This window comes from Scomber japonicus, chromosome 5, assembly GCF_027409825.1.
Source record: "Scomber japonicus isolate fScoJap1 chromosome 5, fScoJap1.pri, whole genome shotgun sequence".
Taxonomy (NCBI): domain Eukaryota; kingdom Metazoa; phylum Chordata; class Actinopteri; order Scombriformes; family Scombridae; genus Scomber; species Scomber japonicus.
The window spans coordinates 12,024,685-12,045,980 of record NC_070582.1 but is presented as its reverse complement, the minus strand read 5'-3'; the positions used below and the strand labels follow the sequence as shown (position 1 = coordinate 12,045,980).

Here is a 21,296-nt window from a genome sequence, read left to right as displayed (position 1 = left end):
TTATAAGCCTTAATCATGTCAAGAGGCAAAGTTTATTTTTCATACTTTATGAATCAAAACAGTCACTAGCATATTTTCAGTATTGCTTGGATTTCATACACAAAACAAAACCTTTTATTCATGTTTGACTTTTGTCCCAACAAAAATCATTCTCCACAACAGCCTTACAATTAAAATGCAGGTGAATGTCATAAGAAAAACAACTGTCAGCAAAGCTGCAATGACATCAACAGAGTTGTAAACAAACCAGGACATTTTGTTGGACTGTGCCTGCAGATGACGAGCTCCTTTATGTCTTATAACATATTCTATCCAAAACACAGCCTTGTCCAGTGGTTTCATTGGCTGATCTCTGTGCAGCCTTGAGAGCTTCTGCATGTTTTCCCTGTAAGAGGAAGTGTAAAGAACTGTCTTCAGTGCATTTCCAAAGACGTGTCTATGAAGCATTGCAATATCTATGTTCACAGCTCCTCCCTTTGCTCTGATTCTGGAGAGGTTATCAGGCTGATCGAAGAATAAAGGAAGTCCAACTATTGGAACTCCGTGGTAAATAGCCTCCTGAACCCCGTTAGTGCCTCCGTGGGCCACAAACACTCTAGTTTTGGGATGTCCTAAGAGGTCGTTCTGTGGTAGCCAGTTGACCAGTAATGTGTTATTGCCCAGGTTGGCTGGCCTTTGTCCTTTATACCTCCATACAACCTTCTGAGGCAGTTGAGCAAAGGCTGCAGCAATCTCCTCAGCAACATGTGGAGGAAGATTCTCGACTAAAGTTCCTAATGTCATCATAATGATCCCATGATCTCCAGAACTCTGGACAAAATCCTCCAAGTCGGCAGGGAGCGGCTTAGGGGGCTTGCACTGAAATCCACCCATGTAGATTATATTTGGCATTGTAGGATGTGGAAATTCAAAGATAAAATAATTTCTCATAAGCCATATATCAGCATCGAGAAAAAAAGTTGAGTAATCCACATCAGGGCCAAAGTACTTCATAACCACTGGTTTGTAGTGAGGTTCTGTGACGTATGATAGTGTGTACATCCCAAGTATATAGCTCAAAACATTCTTGACCCTCTGAGAGAAAGTCATCTTATCTGTCAACTCTGTTGCAGTAAAAGGAATGTATGACAGAGGTGAGGGGGCAATAAGAAAATGAGCTTCACCTTGAATGGTCCATCTAACATTGAAAACAAGAGGAACTTGGAGACGACATTTCCCCATAATATTAGGTTACCTGATCCAATAGCACCATCTACTGGTTAAACCGAATATAAAATAACACTTGCACACAGGGTGCAGACACACTCCGCGAGCAATTTATCCACCTGAACTGCTGAGATGTTACAGACTATTATCTAACAGTACACACAAACAACTCAAACCAGCAGAATTTACATTATTCTCATACACAATGCTAAACAACGGACATCAATTAGGAGGACAAGGTGCGTCGTAAAAAAAAAAACACATACACATATATATACAGAACAGCACTTACTTCGTGCATCCACTTAACACTCGGAGTGTCCAAATAAAGGCGTCTCCAAACAAAAAACAACCTTAATCCCAGGCGAAATACAAAGAAAGTCCCACAGGTGTAGCAAGGTGTCAAAAAAGTCCTGTAGGCTGCGTGGCTGACCACTACACTGGGGGTAACTGCGTCTCACCCCAACAGAGAAGGAAGAAGGGACCTTGAGGCACATCTTCAAAATAATAGCCTTTTATACAGCCACAGACATGCTGAGTACAGTCAAAAGTATGGATAAGATTGAGAAACTCAGATGCAAGTTGGTCATTCTGGTTCTCAATGTTTTTCCTAATAGTAACACTTTCTCATAGTGATAGTGAATGAACGTATGGGACCAAATTCAGTCAAAAAGTCGCCTTTGTTTTATGTGTTACTTGTAGTGGCCATTTCTATCACTCTTCACACCTGCATGACCTTGACAATCACTTTTAAAATGCAGACGTTAAACAGGAAAGGAAACTAGCCTTTGACCACACATCATGTATGTAGTTTGCACTAGGCTACATGCATTATACACCACCTTATAATAGAAAGCTTTGTCAGTAGAGTTACATTTATGGAGAAGGAATATTAGCATGCATTAAAATATAGGATTATATTAATATTAGACCACACAAGAAATGGCAGTTTTTCTTTGACTAACCTTCTTATTCCTGAAGAGAAAGTGAAACAGTTGTGATACAGTAGAGAGATACATTCTCTATTTCACCACTGTAGATTTTCAAGCCTGTGTATCTTCTTCTCAAAGCACAGCCTCCAAATGTGACCACAACCACTAAGCTGCAAGACTAGTGCAGCCATTTTCTTCCCTGGCTGCATGAACTTCATTTTTCTATGCTGCAGACAAATACAGTGACTTCAGAAAGTATTTGGGGTTTTTCGAATTTTGTTCTTGTTGCACCTCCAAATTTGAATTTATTGAAACATTTAAAGTTTGAGGATATAACTCAACAACAACTTGAACATCGAACACATGGCCTTATGAAGATGGTCCAGCTAACATATTAGCAAACGTGATCTTTTAAACATCCAGTACATCAGAAGTCTTGGATTTGCATTTCTGCTTATCAAAAGAACAAAAATCAAATTCATCTTTCCTTCTAGCTCTGTTTTGATCTTCTATAAATTCTTGTGGTAAATTGTGGTATGCCTATTTTATAGTAAGTATCTCAAAGTATCTCATCATCCTAATATCCTATATATTTATATATATGTCATTTTCTTAGTAGCTAATAAGTCAAAGAAATAAAAAAAAATAGAGATCAGTTTTGTTTATTACATTAGTTTTATGTTGTGCAGTGTTAAACAAATACAGTGTGTAGTGTTTATATTTTTTGTCATTGTGCAAGAATAAAAAGCAGAATGTGTTTTTAACATTTCTATCATGTATTTCATGTACTATATGGTATGTTAGCTGATTTTTTAAAAACATTATAAATAATTACCATAAACATTGAACTGTAAATGTAATATTTAATGTTGTGAACTCATGACGAAGCAAAAACTGTTTTGAATTTCTTGTGATTAATTGTATGATTTGAAATGAGGTCAAATCCTATCAACCTGCTATTCAACTAAAATGTGCAGATGTTTTTTTTTTTGTTGTTTCCAGTTTTTTCCTGTTTTCATGCTGTCACAAATCATGTGTTTGTGTGTCATTTTCATTCATTAAATATTCATTGTGAATATGATTATCTGAATGATGTCAGGAATACAGGAAGTCTTTAACCATTTTCAGTTCACATGTATTTTCAATATTTGGGAACATTATAAAATAACGTGATTGGACACTTTTATGTACATCTGAACATACTGAAAATATTATTATTAAAGACCTACAGCAAAGATTGTGTGCAGCTTTAAGTATGACATACATTAGTTCAGTTCCACTAATGCATGCTGATCATTGTAAAGTACTTTGCAAAATCTCACACAGAAAGAGAAACTGATAAGTTTAGTTCAGGACTTTTTTCTAGTGTCTGTTCTCACGTTAAACTCTGAGCAGAGCACGTAGACGCAACCGCGTTCAACCAGGAGCTGTTAGACCACTGCTGCAGTAATTTCCTCCTCTGTCAATCGAGAATCAATTGCATCACACAAATACTATTCATTACATCAATATTACATTGCATTAAATCTCATTATATTTCAAAAACCACAATCTATATTTATTCACTGCCATGCAGACATCCTTGCAAATTCATGTACCTGAGTATTCAAGTTGACAGTTTCTAGTTACCACCATCTAATCTCATGAGACACTTCTTTCAGTCTTTGAAACAACATTTACTGGTAATGTAAGAATGCTCGATTGATGCAAGCATATTGATCAAATCAAGTCAAATAATATTTGTATATATTTGTATTTGTATATTTATCACAAATCACAAATTTTCTTCAGGCGACTTTAAAGTCTGAACAGCAATATAACATCCACTATTTGTAAAACTTTGATAAGATGAAAGTAAAGTTCTGTAAAAAACCATTAAACAGGGAAAAATAGGAGAAACTTCAGAAAGAGTAACAGAGGAGGGATTACTGTCCAAGGATGGACAGACTATAGACTAAAGATTGTGTGTAGAAAATAACAGGATAACAAATATAAAGGATTTATGATGTTGATGATTTGTAATACGTCTTGTTGGTATAATATATTGTGATTGTAACAACTAATCAAATATCATGAACAAATGTGCATGCTTTTCCAAATGTAGATTTAACAACTGCAGACAGAACTGTAATGTTGATTATCACATACAAAACCTACATTTCATTCTTCAAAGATGTTATTTTTTCCCTCAATAAAAATCTATAATAACATTAAACACCATGTGCAACACTATTTACCAAAGTTGTGATAGCATCAACAAGTATTAAATAAATAAGGACATTAGTCTTAGCAGCAGATGATGCTGTAGTGTATCTAAGACACCGTCTGTTTCAGTGGTTTCATGAGCTGATTTCTGTGCAGCCTTGAGAGCCTCTGCATGTTTTCTCTATAAGAGGAATTACTATTAGCATTAGTGCTAACTGTCCGAACTGTCACATCTTTTATTGTATAGCTTCAGTGCAATATCTGCAGAAGGTGTAACTTTCACTTTTAAACCACGAGACGTGACACATGCATGCATAGATCTTGTCACACCTAAACTATGTTTCATCTGACCAAGAACTACATACAGGACAGAGGACAAGTGACATAAACAAGTGAGAACAGATCAAAACCACAACACAAAAGAAGGACAGATTGTGTGTCAAAATAACAGGATAACAAAAATGATAAAGGATTTATATTTTAAAAATGTGATGAAGAAGATTCTTGATGCCTGCTTAATGTATATTTGATTTTCTAAATCAATTTTAACAACTGCATACAGAATGTAGTGTTGATTATCACACACAAAACCAAGGTTTCATTGTAAGTTTCACTTTTAAACCACGACACATGAGACATACGCACGTAGACCTTATCAGGTTTAGACCTAAACTATGTTTCGTGTGACAAAGATGTAACTACAGAAGACAAGTGACATAAACAAGTGAGAACAGTTCAAACCCACAATACAAAAGAAAGAAGCGGGAAGAAAAAACTTCATTCAACACTGAGTCGTTGAAAGAGGTTCACTTGAAGGAATCCGTCCTCAAAGAATAGTTTTTCTCTTTCAAGCTAAAGGTTGGTACATCTTACTTTTATGTTTATCTTTAATGCACAATTACAAACTGGGACACAGTTGTAACTGATTTATTCCAGTTTATGCTAAATATATAGATTTGTATTGTGCACTCTGTTGTGAGATACATAAATGGATGTGTTTACCACATCTGAAAATCTTCACATTTTTATATTTTAAACTACATTTTTCAAGACATTTACCAATGCATTTAATAAATGAAACTCTTTGTAAATTAAAATGTGAAGTATCTGCTCAACATTAAGGCCAATCACATTCTTGTCTTTGGCATCCCCAAACGCTATTTTTAAGTAGTTTCTTTAAAACTTTCTGATGCCACCCACTGCAAATGTTATGAAAACTGACATTTGGAAAACAGATTTATTTGACCTATTCCCTAAAAATCCAATTGTTGTTTTATCATGAAGCCAATTTCACTTTACCCAATTTTACTGTTATAAGTCTATTACAGTCAAATCAGGTGCCCACTTAAACCCCATCAAAGTGAAGGCAGAGAACTTTTGAATCACTTCCTTTTCCATCAAATGTAACTTGAGAACCATGAGTCAAACATTACTAATAATATCCATCTTTAATATCTTTAATACCTCCACTTTATTTTTTTTCTTCCTCTGCAACATCTCAGGGTTAAAACTGGCAGTAAAAAGTGCACAAATGCAAACAAAAAAGGAAAAAAAAAATCAAACCAAATCTATAAAAAATATATATATCCTTGACTCATCCATAAATGTACACTTTTGTCTTTTTGTGTAGAGATGCCAGTTGGGAAAGACTTGATTAGAAACCTCAAGAATGAGCTTGGACACAACCCTGTTGTGTCAAATGTGGTTTTTGCCTTCCTCCTCGCTGGTGTGGAGAAGATGTTGGAGGTGGAGTTCACTTGTCCTTGTGATCCTAATTGGAACAAGTTGTGTGTTGTTCCATTTTTTTTAATTCCTGCTGTTACAGCATCTCTGCTGATGCTGCTGATTCATGGAGTCAGGGAGAAGAAGAAAAAGAACGAGAATGAGAATGAGAATGAGAATGAGAATGAGAATGAGAACGAGAACGAGAACAAGAAATGGAGAAAGCTAAAAAGATATAGCAAGATATGTCTTTTTAGCTTTCTCCCTTTCATAGTATGGATGGCCCTGGTGTTGCTTAATGGTGATTACTATGTCTGTGGACATTCAAACTGGTCTGGAAGATTCGTAACAGCTGACAAAAGCTCTCTAAAGTGGTGTGAACCAACCAACAAAACACAAGACTCTTTAGAGAAACTGACCGACTCATACAACTTGTACATTGAGTCTCAGGTAAGAACAAGTTTTATTGTGTTTGTTTTGGAAAATGTCAGAAATTGATCTGTAACATGAGAGCACCAGTCTGTAATTTGTTATGTGACAGTGTTGATGAACATTTTGGCTCTGTGTCTCACTGAATTATCTGTTGATTTTCCACTCTAGTGGTATGGAAATGGTGTGGTCGGGATTCTACTTGTTTTCCTCATTTTATACGTTATCTATAAGACAAAGAGCAAATGCTCTCAAAATGAAGATGAAGTCGTTGATGCTGCAGCCATGCCACTTCAGGATCTGAAACAAGACAAAGCACAGCAGACCTGCGAATGTTGTGTGTCAACGTTTAGTTTAGTTTAGTAGTAGTCATAAAAAAATAACAGCTATTGATTTTCTCTGTAATTTGAAGTGCCTGTAACTAGATAAGACAATGACAGACAATAATCTTTCACTCTTGAGATGAATTTGTGAGCTTTTTTAAAACATCTACCCACTAAATCTTAATTAGATGCATTTTAATACAACTATAACTCAAAGACGTCTCTCTAGCTATATTCTGTTATTCCTGTATCATTTTAAAAATAATTGATCATTTAAATATACAAAATATGTTGTTTTTGTGTTGTACTGTGTATATATATGTATTTGTAAATGATCAAGTACATCTTGTTCATTATTAGTCAGCCCAGAAAGAAATACCTAAAGACCTATTTGATTGATTGGGACAGTTCATTTTGTGATCAGACATTCATGGGTTCAAATCAATGAATCATAGTAATTTTGTTGATCTCCTGGCTTTTTCACCAGTGCCACCATGAGGTTGAAATTTGTAGTTTTGACTAAAATATCTCAGCAACTATTAGATGGATTGACATGAATTTGGTGGCTTTTAATCTTGCACCATCATCACATTCCAGTTTAGTTTTTCTGTCTTCTTTGATATTGTTTCATAATAAAAACAAGATAAAGGTTTCATTTTGTGCAGCATTGTTTTTAAGTTTGAACCTGACTTTTTCTATTTCAAATAAAGCTTCATTTTATATCTCTATAAACCTGATTGATTGATCTCATTGCTCTGTTGTATGTCAGCGATGGTCTTAAATATTATATATCACCAGCAGTATTGTGTGTGTTTGAATGAGGTGGAAATACATACTGAGGTGTAATCAATTACACTTGCTGTTGTGGCAGTTACCAAATTTCTAGGCTACAACAGTCATATAAATATTCACTCTTCATGGATACTGTTTTGGGTTATAAGCCTTAATCATGTCAAGAGGCAAAGTTTATTTTTCATACTTTATGAATCAAAACAGTCACTAGCATATTTTCAGTATTGCTTGGATTTCATACACAAAACCAACATTTTATTCATGTTTGACTTTTGTCCCAACAAAAATCATTCTCCACAACAGCCTTACAGTTAAAATGCAGGTGAATGTCACAAGAAAAACAACTGTCAGCAAAGCTGCAATGACATCAACAGAGTTGTAAACAAACCAGGACATTTTGTTGGACTGTGCCTGCAGATGACGAGCTCCTTTATGTCTTATAACATATTCTATCCAAAACACAGCCTTGTCCAGTGGTTTCATTGGCTGATCTCTGTGCAGCCTTGAGAGCTTCTGCATGTTTTCCCTGTAAGAGGAAGTGTAAAGAACTGTCTTCAGTGCATCTCCAAAGACGTGTCTATCGAGCATTGCAATATCTATGTTCACAGCTCCTCCCTTTGCTCTGATTCTGGAGAGGTTATCAGGTTGATCGAAGAATAAAGGAAGTCCAACTATTGGAACTCCGTGGTAAATAGCCTCCTGAACCCCATTAGTGCCTCCATGGGCCACAAACACTCTAGTTTTGGGATGTCCTAAGAGGTCGTTCTGTGGTAGCCAGTTGACCAGTAATGTGTTATTGCCCAGGTTGGATGGCCTTTGTCCTTTATACCTCCATACAACCTTCTGAGGCAGTTGTGCAAAGGCTGCAGCAATCTCCTCAGCAACATGTGGAGGAAGATTCTCGACTAAAGTTCCTAATGTCATCATAATGATCCCATGATCTCCAGAACTCTGGACAAAGTCCTCCAAGCCGTCAGGGAGTGGCTTAGGGGGCTTGCACTGAAATCCACCCATGTAGATTATATTTGGCATTGTAGGACGTGGAAATTCAAAGATAAAATCATTTCTCATAAGCCATATATCAGCATCGAGAAAAAAAGTTGAGTAATCCACATCAGGGCCAAAGTACTTCATAACCACTGGTTTGTAGTGAGGTTCTGTGACATATGATAGTGTGTACATCCCAAGTATATAGCTCAAAACATTCTTGACCCTCTGAGAGAAAGTCATCTTATCTGTCAACTCTGTTGCAGTAAAAGGAATGTATGACAAAGGTGAGGGGGCAATAAGAAAATGAGCTTCACCTTGAATGGTCCATCTAACATTGAAAACAAGAGGAACTTGGAGACGACGTGCCAGCATTGGCCCTCCACCGACGCCGGGGTCAGTCAGAACAACATCATATTTGGCATCATGGAGGGAACGCATCAGGTTTTCATCTTCAAACATCTGAACGATCATCTCACTCATTCTCTTGTGAAACTCAGAGAACTGATCCACAATGATCTTCTCTTTCTGAATCCGAGTCCAGACATGAGACCAAAAAGATGAATGCTTACTCTGAAGCTGTACTTCCAGCAGTGGAGACAAATAGGTTGCAAAGTTATCCTTAAATCCACTAGAGTTGGGGAGGTTGACAGGAGTGTAGAAAGGAGACTTTTCACTGATGTACCAGCTATCAGACGTCCGAACCACAGTGATCTCGTGGCCTTTGACATGCAGTTCCTCTATGAGTACTTTCATGTTTACCCAATGGCTCCCATCCAGTGGGAACACCAGGATTTTGCCCCCAGATGCATAGTCTGACAGTTGAATCAACAGTAGCATAAAGGTGACCAGAGACAAATGAGGCACCTTCATACTGACGTCACTGAGAGACCCTGAAAATGTACAAAAACAAATCAATAACGGAGTACTGCCTTCCTGGTTTACACATATTTTTGTGTTTACAGGTATAACATGAAATGTCTGTGGAATGTAAAGCTTACATTAACTAGATATGATCCATGATCCAAGTGTAAACTAAAGAGTCACACAAAAACCAACATTTAAAACAGATTGGAAATCTCTATCATTCCTAAACTGATTTGGACAACTAGTGAAACCGTGTTTTACAGCACAAGGTGATAGCATTGACTATTAACAAACATTAATTTCTGGTAAACTTCACTTACAAGACATTAAGAAGTATTACATCTAAAGAATTAAGAAATTAAGACTTACATACATAACTGTTTCAACATATTTTATGGCTGTTTGTATGAGCATTACATGTTGTTATATTTGTAGGTTTTTAGTAATATTAACACTTACCCAAGTCCACTTGTCCAGGAGCAGTAATCCAACAACGTGCCTATTCAACAATAGTATTAGTTATGCAATAAGATCGCATGATTTGTGCGCAGTTGGAAAAAAAGTAGTGAAAGCACCTTTGAGCCTGACCTTCAAAGTCATGAGCGGCTGACATCTTGTTACATGTGTTCAGAGAAACACATGCACTGTTTAAAAGGTGTTTACTGCTGTAGATAAGGGTGTTGTAAGATCTGTGCACTGCTACAGTGGTCAATCTTTAGCTGGAAACAGAACAGACAGATCTGTTGTGCCATCTAGTGTCAAGTCAGTGCAAAGAAAGATAGATGTAATTGTAACCAGTCCATACAGTTTTTCACAACTGCTGCATCCATGTATTGGGGGGAAAAACTGTTTTCCTAACTATCAGCATAAGACCATAAGAATTACACTGCAATGACCAGTTCTTTAACACAACATTAAACTGCAAATTATGTTATCAGAGAAACTTTGCTTTCACATACATAAACTACCAAATACACATAGAAACAGAGAAACAGATAGCAGTATAAACATTTTTATTAATCAATAACACAAATGTTAACAACAATCTCTACAACAAGCTCTGTGGTTCCAGTGCATAAATATACACGCATGCAAATACTACTCTAACATTCCTCATTTTGAATTAAACCCATATATAATTACTTATTATTATTCTTCAATTTAGCATAAAGTACATTTACAGCACTGCATCAGCACATGTTTGAGATTGACAATAGATAGATAGATAGATGGATAGATAGATACATAGATAGATTATTCAGTCTTCTAATTTGGCTTATTTTAACTCTTTTATAACCTATTACCTAATTGTTCTTAAATGTATTTCATAATGTTTTTCTTTTGCACGTTCTCTAAATTTGAGGCTTTTGATTAATTTCTTACCTTGCAGTGTTGCTTTTATTGTCTTATTCTAATTTGGCTTAGTTTAACTCTTTAATAACTTATGTTTAATTGCATTTAAATGTTTTTTATAATGTGTTTCTTTTTTGCAATTTGTCTAAATTTGAGGCTTTTGATTCATTTCTGACCTTGCAGTCTTGCTTTTATTGTCTTATTCTAATTTGGCTTATTTTAACTCTTTTAATAACCAATTTTTAATTGCATTTAAATGTCTTATTATAATGTTTTTCCTTTTTGCAATTTGTCCTAATGCTTCTAATATTTAATGTAAAGCATTTTGAATGGCCTTGTGGTTGCAATGTGCTGTATAAATAAACTTGCTGTGCAGCCCTGCAGCCCTTTGTTGTTGTTCTCACGCTAACATGCGAGATGATCCGTAGACTCGACTCCACTGCGCGGCCGCATTCCGCCCTGACTTCCCCTCTGCCAGCGGCCTGCTGCTTTGAGATGAGTTGAAGATGTCGGTTTCGGGGCTGAAGGCCGAATTGAAGTTTCTGGAGTCAATTTTTGACCCAAACCACGAACGATTCAGAATAATAGACTGGAAACCCGACGAGCTCAGTTGCCAGTTCAATGTAACAGGAGAGAAGCTGCTGATCATCCACTGCAACCTCACGGTGAGTCCAGCAGCAGGCCAGCTCTCAGCTAACCCCACAGACACTGACTATCGACTGGAACACAATCATTCCGACCAGAGAGAGGGGGGGGTTCCGTGTTTACAAATTAACTACGAATAAAGTGATCGTTTTAAATTCCCCAATACTGTTTGGCTATCTATATTAAATCGAAACAGTTGATTTGACCAAACAACGCAGCTCAAGTGTTACATTGACTTTCATAGAGTGTACAATAAAGCGTGGATTAGTAGCGACGCTGCGGTAGCTTCTGTTAGCCTCCGTACTTAGAGTAACGCTAGCTCGTCCTGTTAGCCGGTGTTTCGGTTTAGCTGGTGACCGTGTTAACTGGTGATTTTCACGTATATGTTCTCCTAAAAAAGGACGTTATAGTTTAATCATTTTCATCTGTCTTTAATATCTGAGTATCTAACCATTCATGTAAGCTCAATTGTGTTCAGAAGACGTATTAGCCTCTCGTCACGTATCTTAAAATGTGAGAAAGTCACCAGTTAACACGGTCACCAGTTAAACCGTAACACCGGAATAACTGCGTTACTGTTTGCGGTACTTTAGCGTTATGCTCACGGCGGCTAACTTTCGAACTACGGAGCCCGATCTGCCTTAATCTTAACCTTTTTTAAAAATTTACTTTTACAACATCTCAGCTTTTTTTTTTAGAGCTACACTGATGATAGCAGGGATTTTCTTTGACAGACTGTGTACCGTTTTCATTTTAATCTTTACATAGAGGCGGTTTAACGGAATGTTGTTTTTTTGGGGCTTTTCCAGTAAATAGACGGGTCCCTGTGGCGAAGTTACTGCCCGGTGACGTTAGTGTTTTCTTTATCACCCCGCAGAAAGACATGATGTAGATATGACGGAGTTATTTTTTAAAATGCTCAATCAATAATGTGAGCTAAGGTGTCTTCACGTTTTAGATGGGCCCCATTGCAACACCGACTGCTTGTCAAGTAAATCTTCAATCTTGTGCAAAGAGCATAATAGTTGAAGGGTAGTCAATCCTAAAAAAACAACAGATTCCCAAATGATTCCTCTTGTTCATATTGGATGTTAAAAGATCCCCTTCAAATGTGGCTTCAATGTAAGTGATGGGGGGTGGGGGTCATTTGGAGCCAAACAATGCATTTAAAAGTTTATCTTAAAGCTTCAGCTGTTTGGGTTAGTCGGATCAAGGAGATATCTGCTACATTTACAGTATTTTTAAGCATTACAATTCCCTCTTTATGTTTCACTGATGGTGTTTGTGAGCTGCAGTGGAAGTATAGAAGCAAAAACAGGGACTCTGGCTCTACATTGACTGTAATAATAAACTTTTAAATACATTTCTGCACAGGAGGACAACCGTGGGGTTAAGTTCATTGTCAGTATGAATAAGAGGAATGATTATGGCAAGACAAATCTATATCAATGGTCATTCGGGCACCTTATTGTTGTTTCAAGACGGAAATGACAAATTGTGACCCTAATCTTTAACCCAGTGGTCCCCTAAACTGACACTAATGAGACCACAGACCCCCATTTGATTAGAATTTTACTTTCAGATGTTTGAATACAGAAAATGTGTGAAACCCATAACCAAAATAGTCATATTCAGTTAGTGTGTTACTTATGAATGTAATAATAGTGAAAATAAATCACCCCCCTTTTTGTTTTTCCTTGGGACCCCCTCTAGAACCCCTAAACCCCACTTTGAGAACAACTGAGGCTCTCTCGTGTCATGTCACTCACCTGCCTGGCATCCTGACCACATCCTCCTCCTCCTCCTCCTCTCTAAGCAGAAACATCCGCGCTGCACCACTTGCAGCTCGTTTTTTGAGGGCACAGACGAGCTCATTAAAATGTTTTGATAGCTGTGTCACGTTGAGACTCAAGCTGAGTCAGCCTGCAACCCGTTTGAGTCAGCTGAAATCTCAAAGAAACCAGAAACCAGCGTTCATTCAGCAGCACAATCTTTCTACTATAGAATGAGAAATAAAAGGCCCACCTCTTCGTCAGTCAGTCCCACCCTCACCCGGTTACGCCAAGCAGTGAATATTTTCAAATGGCAGCATTCAGAGTTACTTCCTTATTTATTTATGGGCCAATATATTGATATTATATCGATGTGATATTTTAAATATATCATCTTAGATTTTGAATATCGTGATATGGAATAAATGTAGTCTTTTTATGCTTTTATAGGCTACATTACAGTAAAAATGTAATTTCTGATTTCTCTTATCTGCCTTTTTCCACTTAGTCATTATATCAACATTACTGATGATTATTTATCAAGAACCTCATTGCATAAATATTATGTGCAAGCACCGATAATCATCCATACAATATTGTGAAAATATTGTTATCGAGGTATTTGGTCAAAAATATCATGATATTTGATTCTGCCAATATCTCCGAGCCCTAGTGGAGATTTGTTCCAGTGTACATATACTTATATGACTGTACTTATAAAATCTATGAAGAATCAAAATGTTGATTGTTAGCTGTTAGTGGCTTATGAGACATCTATAATTACCATTTTCCAACTCGTAGATGGTTTTTAAATAAACATCCACGTCGTAATTGTGACAGCTCTCAGTGCTTAACAACCCAAAAATGCTGCCAGTCATTCAGGGTAATTAAGCTAAAGTTTAATTAATATGGAGCCATGTTGTGTTGTATTTTTAAATCATTATATGAGCAAATCTGCAATAATAAAACCATCTTGAGTTGTGTGATGGCATCAATGTCTAAAATCCACCTCTCACCTCCTAACCCATCTATAACTTCATACCCAGTAAGTAGGGCTGTATGAAAATGTGTAGTGTCTTCCTTTGTTAAAAAATGATCACATATACATCAGAAAGTGGTATCAAACACAATCTTATCTTCACACTGCGCCCACTTCCCCACTTTATACCTAAAAAAAAAAACAACAACTAGATTTTTATGACTCATAATTGTCTCCCACACCTCCAGTCAAGTTCACACACTTGACTTTAATTGAAAGTTTAACCCGGCGTCGGAGATCGTTGCGTCGCTCTGAAGTCGACGGGTGGGCGGCTGTGTGGGCTGAGACGTTTAGTTTTGAAATAACTTTTAATTTTTAGCTTTGATACAAACTTTTAACATGTTTTTTATGTCACATTTTTGTAAGAAGTAGTAGTGTTCATTGTTAAAAAAGCAGCCACACACGAGCAGGACTCACTAAATTTCCGTGGTCTCTGTTGCAGGAATCCTATCCCTCAACGCCCCCGATATGGTTTGTTGACTCTGATGATCCCAGTCTGGCGGAAGTGTTGGAGCGTTTAGAGGATGTGAGAAAAGGCAGCACATTGGTAAGTAGGCCTGATGTCACGCAGGTTCAGCGCTGTAACGGAGGAAGCTCAGTAGAATTTTAAAAAGGTTGGTTCGGTTTTTTTCCCCCTTTTTTTTTTTGACCGTTTTTATTCCATCGTTGTCGCCGATAGCTTCTTCAGCAGCTGAAACGTCTCATTTGTGACCTCTGTCGGCTTTACAACCTGCCTCAACATCCAGATGTGGAAATGCTCGACCAGCCGCTACCTGCTGGCCCCATCACCCAAGAGCGAAAGGTAGGCATGACAACACGAGAAAATGTGGTGTTTTTTTCTTTTTTTTGTTTTTTTTAACTCTGTTTCACCACACGACAGCACGGACCATCAGATGAGGTGACATCTGAAGAGGAGGAGGAGGAAGAAATGGGAGAGGTATGGATATTTCTTTTAGTCGAGGACATTAAAATAATTCTAACCTAATGAGTCAATTTGTACTGCATCCTGTATCTGAACATGATTTCATATCTTGTGGCAGCAGGACATTGACCTGGACCAAGACCTGGACCATTACGACATGAAAGAAGAAGAGCCAGCCGAGGGAAAGAAGTCAGAAGATGACGGGATAGAGAAAGAAAACCTGGCCATCTTGGAGAAGATTCGTAAAAACCAGAGACAGGATCACTTGAATGTAAGTGCTCGCTCAGTCGGTGGCTGTAATCGAGCGGAGACGCGGAGGAGCTGCTTATCCCTGTAAAATGTCAATTGAGCGTTAACTTTTGGCAGTAAGCAGAGTCAGAGTCTCCTGGGTGATTTTCTTCTTCATTGCTGCATGGTTTATATCACATAGCCACCAGATACAAATCCTTCCGTTTTTATTCTTTCAGACCAAACACATTTTTTTTTGTCAGTTTTGCTACATTTAGAGCGACAGTAGCGCTGTGTGAAAAATGGCCGACTTCCCACTGTTTTCAATGAGATCACTGCATTAGCATAACATGTACTGGGCTGTACTGAGGGTGAGGTACCGCTATGATTGATCAGTTTTCTGATGCAGGAGATATTTCACCGTGAAAACAACATGAAGCAAATTGAAAAAAACACTCAAATCCAAATAAACTTTATTGGCATGACAGATCAGAAATCTATATTGCCAAAGAAAAAAATCAGTAACACACCTAGAAAAGTCATTTCTACTGCGCTGCTTAAGGTCAAGTCATGGTTGCTGCGTCCGTTTTGGTCTACATGATAAACATTTAGTCATCTGCTCGTGTCCACCAGGGTCCACCTAGATCTCTGTGGGGTTGCCCACTGGACGCACTCCAACTGTGCATGCACTAGAAATAGAAACTGGACCGTGTTACACAGTTTGTTCTCCTTTCAAGTGTTAGAAATGCTCAAATAGCTGCTAATGTTTCTTGTTTCATTATCTTTGTCCACCAATGACTTGGAGCTCAGGATCTCTGGTTGCCCTCATGTGCCCACCTCTCCACTCGATAGTGTACATATGTATCTGTCCAGGTGTCCTAACGTGTCGGTGTGTGTAATGCATCTTTGTGATTCTCTGTCTGTTTCAGGGAGCAGTCTCCGGCTCCGTGCAAGCCTCAGACCGCCTAATGAAGGAACTCAGGGAGATCTATAGATCACAGAGTTACAAGACAGGTGACACATTCCTCTATAGTGGTGGCTTTTATTCTTTTAAAAGGAAACGTTGCTATTTTTCAATCTGGACTTCATGTGCCCATCTTTTTGTGTCTAAGTGACTAATGAGGACAACGTTTATTGAAACTGGTCCAGTATTGAGCGAGAGTGCTGCAGTCAGCAGCCATGAAATGGGTTATATAGTAATTCTTTTAAAGGCAGTAGCACCCTGTCATTGAACGTCCATTAAAAGTGCTTCTTTGTATCACTGACAGTCCCAGATTGTAATTTTTTAGTGTCTGACAACATTTAGGAAAGAACCACACTCGGGAATAAAACGTTTTTCTTCACATTAGCTTGATCTGGGTCTGTTTATTGTTGTGTCTAACTGAGTCTTGCTTTAGGAGAAGTATTGTTCTGAAATCTCACTGGAAATTCAGCCATGACAGAGTTAGAGAGAGGAGTGCTGGGAAAGTACAGAAAGCACAGCTCAGTGTTATCTAAAAGATTTTTAAAGTCATTAATATTCATATTGTGAGATTTCAGAGTGAGACTTCTCCTTGAGTGATACTTGGTTAAACATATTACCAAACACACCAGATCACGCCAAAGTTAAAGAAAAATGTTTTATTTCTCTGTATGGTTCTTTTTTTAATGTTGCTAGACTCTTATAATAACAGTTGGAGCCTCTCGGTGGCAAAAACAAACACTTTTAGTAGATGTACACATTGCAGCTTGTTTCAATACTGGACCGATTTCAACTCTTAGACACAAATAGAACAGGAAACAGGGTCCAGGTTGAAAAATATCCTTTCCTTTTCCTTTTATAACATTTCTAAGTAAAGCATGTCTCTTTTATTTTGCAGGTATTTATTCAGTCGAACTAGTCAGTGACAGCCTTTATGAATGGCATGTCAAGTTAAGGACGTAAGTTGTTACTTTCAGTTGCTTTCAATATTTTTCAACTTAACAGATGTGGTGCGTTTGTTTAGATTTTTCGTTCTTCATTACAGGGTAGACCCAGATAGTCCATTACATAGTGACTTGCAGGTCTTAAAAGAAAAGGAAGGAGTGGACTACATTCTGCTCAATTTCTCTTATAAAGTGAGTTCTTAGATATTAAAAAAAATGTCTAATGTTTTTTGTGGATAATGGTTTTCTCACAAGTTCATTTTTTCTTCTTCATATGACAGGATAATTTTCCTTTTGACCCACCTTTTGTACGGGTTGTCTCACCTGTGCTCTCCGGAGGGTGAGTGTGTAATGACCAGTTTGCTCATGAATTTAAATTGATATATAACCCAAATGTATGGTAATGTAATTGCTGTGTGCTTTTAGAGGCAGGGTGATCTTTGTTTCATGCCACGTTATAACTGTGTGATACAGGTCATGTGGTTTGTGTATGAAAGGCAGCAAATGATCGTCTCTTACACTGAAAGTAAATAAAAGCCTCGCCCATACAGCTGCCTAATTAGACTATTAAAAAGTCTTTAACACTGTGTGACAATTTTAAGTCATACAGATTGTTTAAAAGATCATGATAGACTTCATTCAAAGTTTACAACATACATTTTTCTATTTAGCTATATCCAAAAGTTGCATTCACAGTAGTTCAGATTCAAATTGCCTCCTCACAAGACGTATCAAGACTGAAATCAAATTAAAGAACAGACAAGCTCAACAAATTTGCAAAAAGGCAACAGAATACTTTATTGATTAAATATACATGCCTGTTTTTGAATATTTAATACACTTTCCTAATAGTCCTTTTAATCCTTTAATTTTTAGTTATGTTCTTGGAGGAGGGGCCTTGTGCATGGAGCTTCTCACAAAACAGGTGCGTAAAGGAGTTTAAATCCACATTCCCTCCATGTGAAAGCAGGTTTAATGTATGTTTGTGTCTGGTTTCAGGGCTGGAGCAGTGCCTATTCCATAGAATCTGTCATTATGCAGATAAATGCAACCCTGGTTAAAGGAAAAGCCAGGGTGCAGTTTGGAGCCAATAAGGTAACTGATGTAGTCATATATTAGTGAATTGTTATATTACATTGTTTCAGTAGAGGAATAATCTGCAGCCATGCTAGCAGCTCTGTGAGGTGAGACTTAGACACACTGTTGCTTTTAGCTAAATGCTCACAGGTGTAATATTTATCTTTTTTGATTTATCACCAAGTAGTGTCACAAAGTCATTAATTTTGCTTTTGCACCTGGTCATAAACCAAAGTGGAAATTCTGTTTCTATTGGATTGGATCACAAAGTCACTAGATGGTATCCTGTATCAAATTTCACCAAAAACCATCCAGTAGTCATCAATGCATTTCTTTCATTAAAGGTAAAAGTAGGGTTTAACCTCTGGAATATGTGCAAGTATATTATATTGTACATCTAACAGAATATTTTTTGTCTTTTTAGAACCAGTACAATCTTGCCAGAGCACAACAGTCATACAAATCCCTCGTGCAGATTCATGAAAAGAACGGTAAGTAAACCTCAGTGATCGGGGGGCTCAGTGAACACACAGTGGTTTGAATCTGTTGGCAAAAAGGTTTTTTTCTTTGTGTTGTTCCAGGCTGGTACACACCACCTAAAGAGGACGGATAAGGAGCCACCACCACTATGCACTGGGATCATGTCTTTGGGTCAAAGTATCTTGTTTTCTTTGGAATATTTCCCCCTCTTCTGACTTACTGGGAATATATCATCTTTCTCGTGGAAACCATCTCGTTGACTCATCTGACAAGTATTCCTTCGCCCCCCCCCCCCTTCCCTCCCCCTCCCCGCGCTTGCTCCGGGAAAGACTCTGTTCTGGTGTCACTTTGCTTCTCCCCTCAGTGTTTTAGTGAGGAGGATGTGAGGGTGTCACTAGCCCTGTTTTCTAAATATGCTCATTTGTCTTTAAAAAAAACCAACAAAAAAACCAACAAAACGAAACAAAAAAAAACTTTCCCCCTTTAAAACTGTGGGGAAATGCTTTTTTTTTTTTCTTTAGCTGCTTTGACAAAGTGGGCTTCACAAACAGTCAGTTTACCCCTCTTTAAACGGGAATTTTAAAAAGAAAATTGATACAGAAGCTCTTGAAGTGGCACTTCACCGCACCTGTTTTTATTGACTGCGATTCCTTTCTCTCTCTCTCTCTCTCTCTCTCTCTTTGGAAATTAACTGGTACACGAATTGCAAGTTTTGTTTTAGAAATATTCTTTGCCTATTGTTTTTATTCTTTGAGCATTCTCAACAATAAATGAAACAATTTTGTTTTTTTATGTTTTTGGAAGGATATCTTTTAAGTTGAAACAAACCCACTTTGCATCTTTCTTTCTTTTTTTTTTTTTTTCTTTTTTTTTTTTTGTTAACGTGTATTGGGCCAAGCAGAAACAAAATACTGCAAACAACCCCACCCGTGGTTGATATTAAAACAGAAATGTCTGCTCATCATGTGTCTCTATAAGAGGGCTCGGAACATTTGGACGAGAGAGGAAGATAAGCTTTGAACGGCTCTTTGCTTCTCCTCAGTTTGACTATTGATCTTTCCTTTGAGTACAGCTGTAGAGGTTGACGGTTAGTTTGATGCTGAAATTAGGCTTTGTCTCATTTCGCCGTGGTAAAATAGTTGAATTTGATTCCATAGGAAAGAAATGAAGTGTTTGGATGTGTGACTATTTTTCATCATTCTGCAACCATTTCTTTTTATTGTAAATGTCATAGCTTCCTGACATGCATTGATTGTAGTGGTTTGCCTCCCTCCTCCCTCCTCCTTTCCCAGTTTAGATCTGAAACTGCTCTACATTATTATTCAATATAACTTTTTATTATCTGGATTCATCGCCCTCTTGACATTTATTTGTAGGGCTTCACTTGCCACCGCCGACGTGTTTTCAGTGTCACTTTCAGTGTGCGACCACATGAAAGGATCATTTTTTAGTCTATGATGAGAACTGATCTTAAAACTCAGAGCATCTACTGTAAGTAAAACTCAAACGTGACCACGAAATACATTATCACTGCTGCTGCTCCCTCCCCCGCACCCCCCCCCACCCCCCCTCCCCCCCACGCGCTACAGTAAACACACTGTATCTATAAATCTGTCGCCTCTTTTGCAGTTTATTTGTTAACACTGTCTGCAAAAGTATGTTTGAAATGGCAACTCAGGTAACAAACAATACTTAGGAGAGAGAGGGGGAGGAGGGTAGATGAATTAATGCTCCGTACTTGACGTTAAAGGCTTACTCACCCGCTGATCTGATGTAAAAAAAAACAAAACAACTGAAAATGTAATTTGCTTTTTTTTTTACGTCGTTATAGGTCACTTTTCAAGCGAGGCGAGATGATGGGACATTTTACAGAAGGATCACATTTTAACATGATTACAGTTGCATGTACCATTTTAAACCCACCGTAGTTTGTGTACTACTACTTTCAATATTCCTCATTTTTTTGGAAAAAAATCTTTGCACAACTGGCAGCGATGTGCCTGGAGAGGTCAATACAATAAATCAAGCTAAATATTTTCAAATCAAGAAGAAAACAAACTTATCTTCTCAGCACACTGCTCCACATCCTGTTACATGTCTCATATATCTTAAGAAAAAAAAGAAAAGAAAAAAAAAAAAGGCAGGCGGGGGAGCTATCAGGTATCGTGTAAAGACGTGTCCTCACCTCTGAAGGGGCCGCGTTGTCCAAAAAGATGGACCATAAACTTGTGCATCCTTTTAAAGGATTAATACAACCTCCTTCCCCTCCTCCTGCTGCAGAGCCTTTACCCACTCGTGTGATTGCCTCCTTCCAAATGCCAAAACTCCGGTCAGAGGAAATATTACGAGGCGATTTCGAGTTTGATAGTCATGCCGTGGTGAATAGACTTGCACGCTTCTCTAACTGGACTG

The 21,296-nt window shown here is 37.7% G+C and overlaps 3 protein-coding genes across 4 annotated transcripts; 1 reads left to right on the top strand and 2 right to left on the bottom strand.

The window, feature by feature from the left end:
- Positions 1-1,221, bottom strand: LOC128359333 (UDP-glucuronosyltransferase 2C1-like). The gene has a single exon (XM_053319824.1). The coding sequence runs from the start codon at positions 1,219-1,221 to the stop codon at positions 115-117; it is 1,107 nt and encodes a 368-aa protein (XP_053175799.1). The 3' UTR covers positions 1-114.
- Positions 1,222-7,752: 6,531 nt separating this feature from the next.
- On the bottom strand, positions 7,753-10,136 carry LOC128359320 (UDP-glucuronosyltransferase 2C1-like). The gene is made up of 2 exons (XM_053319809.1): positions 9,923-10,136; positions 7,753-9,489 (listed from the first exon to the last, which is right to left on the bottom strand). Exon 2 carries the CDS (start codon positions 9,467-9,469, stop codon positions 7,865-7,867), a length of 1,605 nt encoding a protein of 534 aa, XP_053175784.1. The 5' UTR covers positions 9,470-9,489; positions 9,923-10,136; the 3' UTR covers positions 7,753-7,864.
- A 1,110-nt stretch (positions 10,137-11,246) lies between these two features.
- Positions 11,247-20,439, top strand: LOC128359327 (ubiquitin-conjugating enzyme E2 Q2-like). Of its 2 annotated transcripts, none has more exons than XM_053319817.1 (13): positions 11,247-11,481; positions 14,715-14,819; positions 14,952-15,074; positions 15,153-15,209; positions 15,316-15,465; positions 16,352-16,436; positions 17,282-17,342; positions 17,429-17,519; positions 17,609-17,667; positions 18,204-18,252; positions 18,327-18,422; positions 18,829-18,895; positions 18,986-20,439. In XM_053319817.1, exons 1-13 carry the CDS (start codon positions 11,323-11,325, stop codon positions 19,015-19,017), a joined length of 1,134 nt encoding a protein of 377 aa, XP_053175792.1. In that variant the 5' UTR covers positions 11,247-11,322; the 3' UTR covers positions 19,018-20,439. The 2 variants fall into 2 exon arrangements, with proteins under 2 accessions (XP_053175792.1, XP_053175791.1); XM_053319816.1 differs by having other exon boundaries at positions 15,313-15,465.
- The last annotated feature ends 857 nt before the right edge of the window (positions 20,440-21,296 follow it).

Coding starts and splice junctions, on each gene's coding strand:
- LOC128359327 (XM_053319816.1), top strand. CDS start 11,323: ATGTCGGTTTCGGGGCTGAAGGCCGAATTGAAGTTTCTGGAGTCAATT. Junction 15,466..16,351: donor AGAGACAGGATCACTTGAAT/GTAAGTGCTCGC, acceptor TGTCTGTTTCAG/GGAGCAGTCTCCGGCTCCGT. Junction 18,253..18,326: donor TGGAGCTTCTCACAAAACAG/GTGCGTAAAGGA, acceptor GTCTGGTTTCAG/GGCTGGAGCAGTGCCTATTC.
- LOC128359320 (XM_053319809.1), bottom strand. CDS start 9,469: ATGAAGGTGCCTCATTTGTCTCTGGTCACCTTTATGCTACTGTTGATT.
- LOC128359333 (XM_053319824.1), bottom strand. CDS start 1,221: ATGGGGAAATGTCGTCTCCAAGTTCCTCTTGTTTTCAATGTTAGATGG.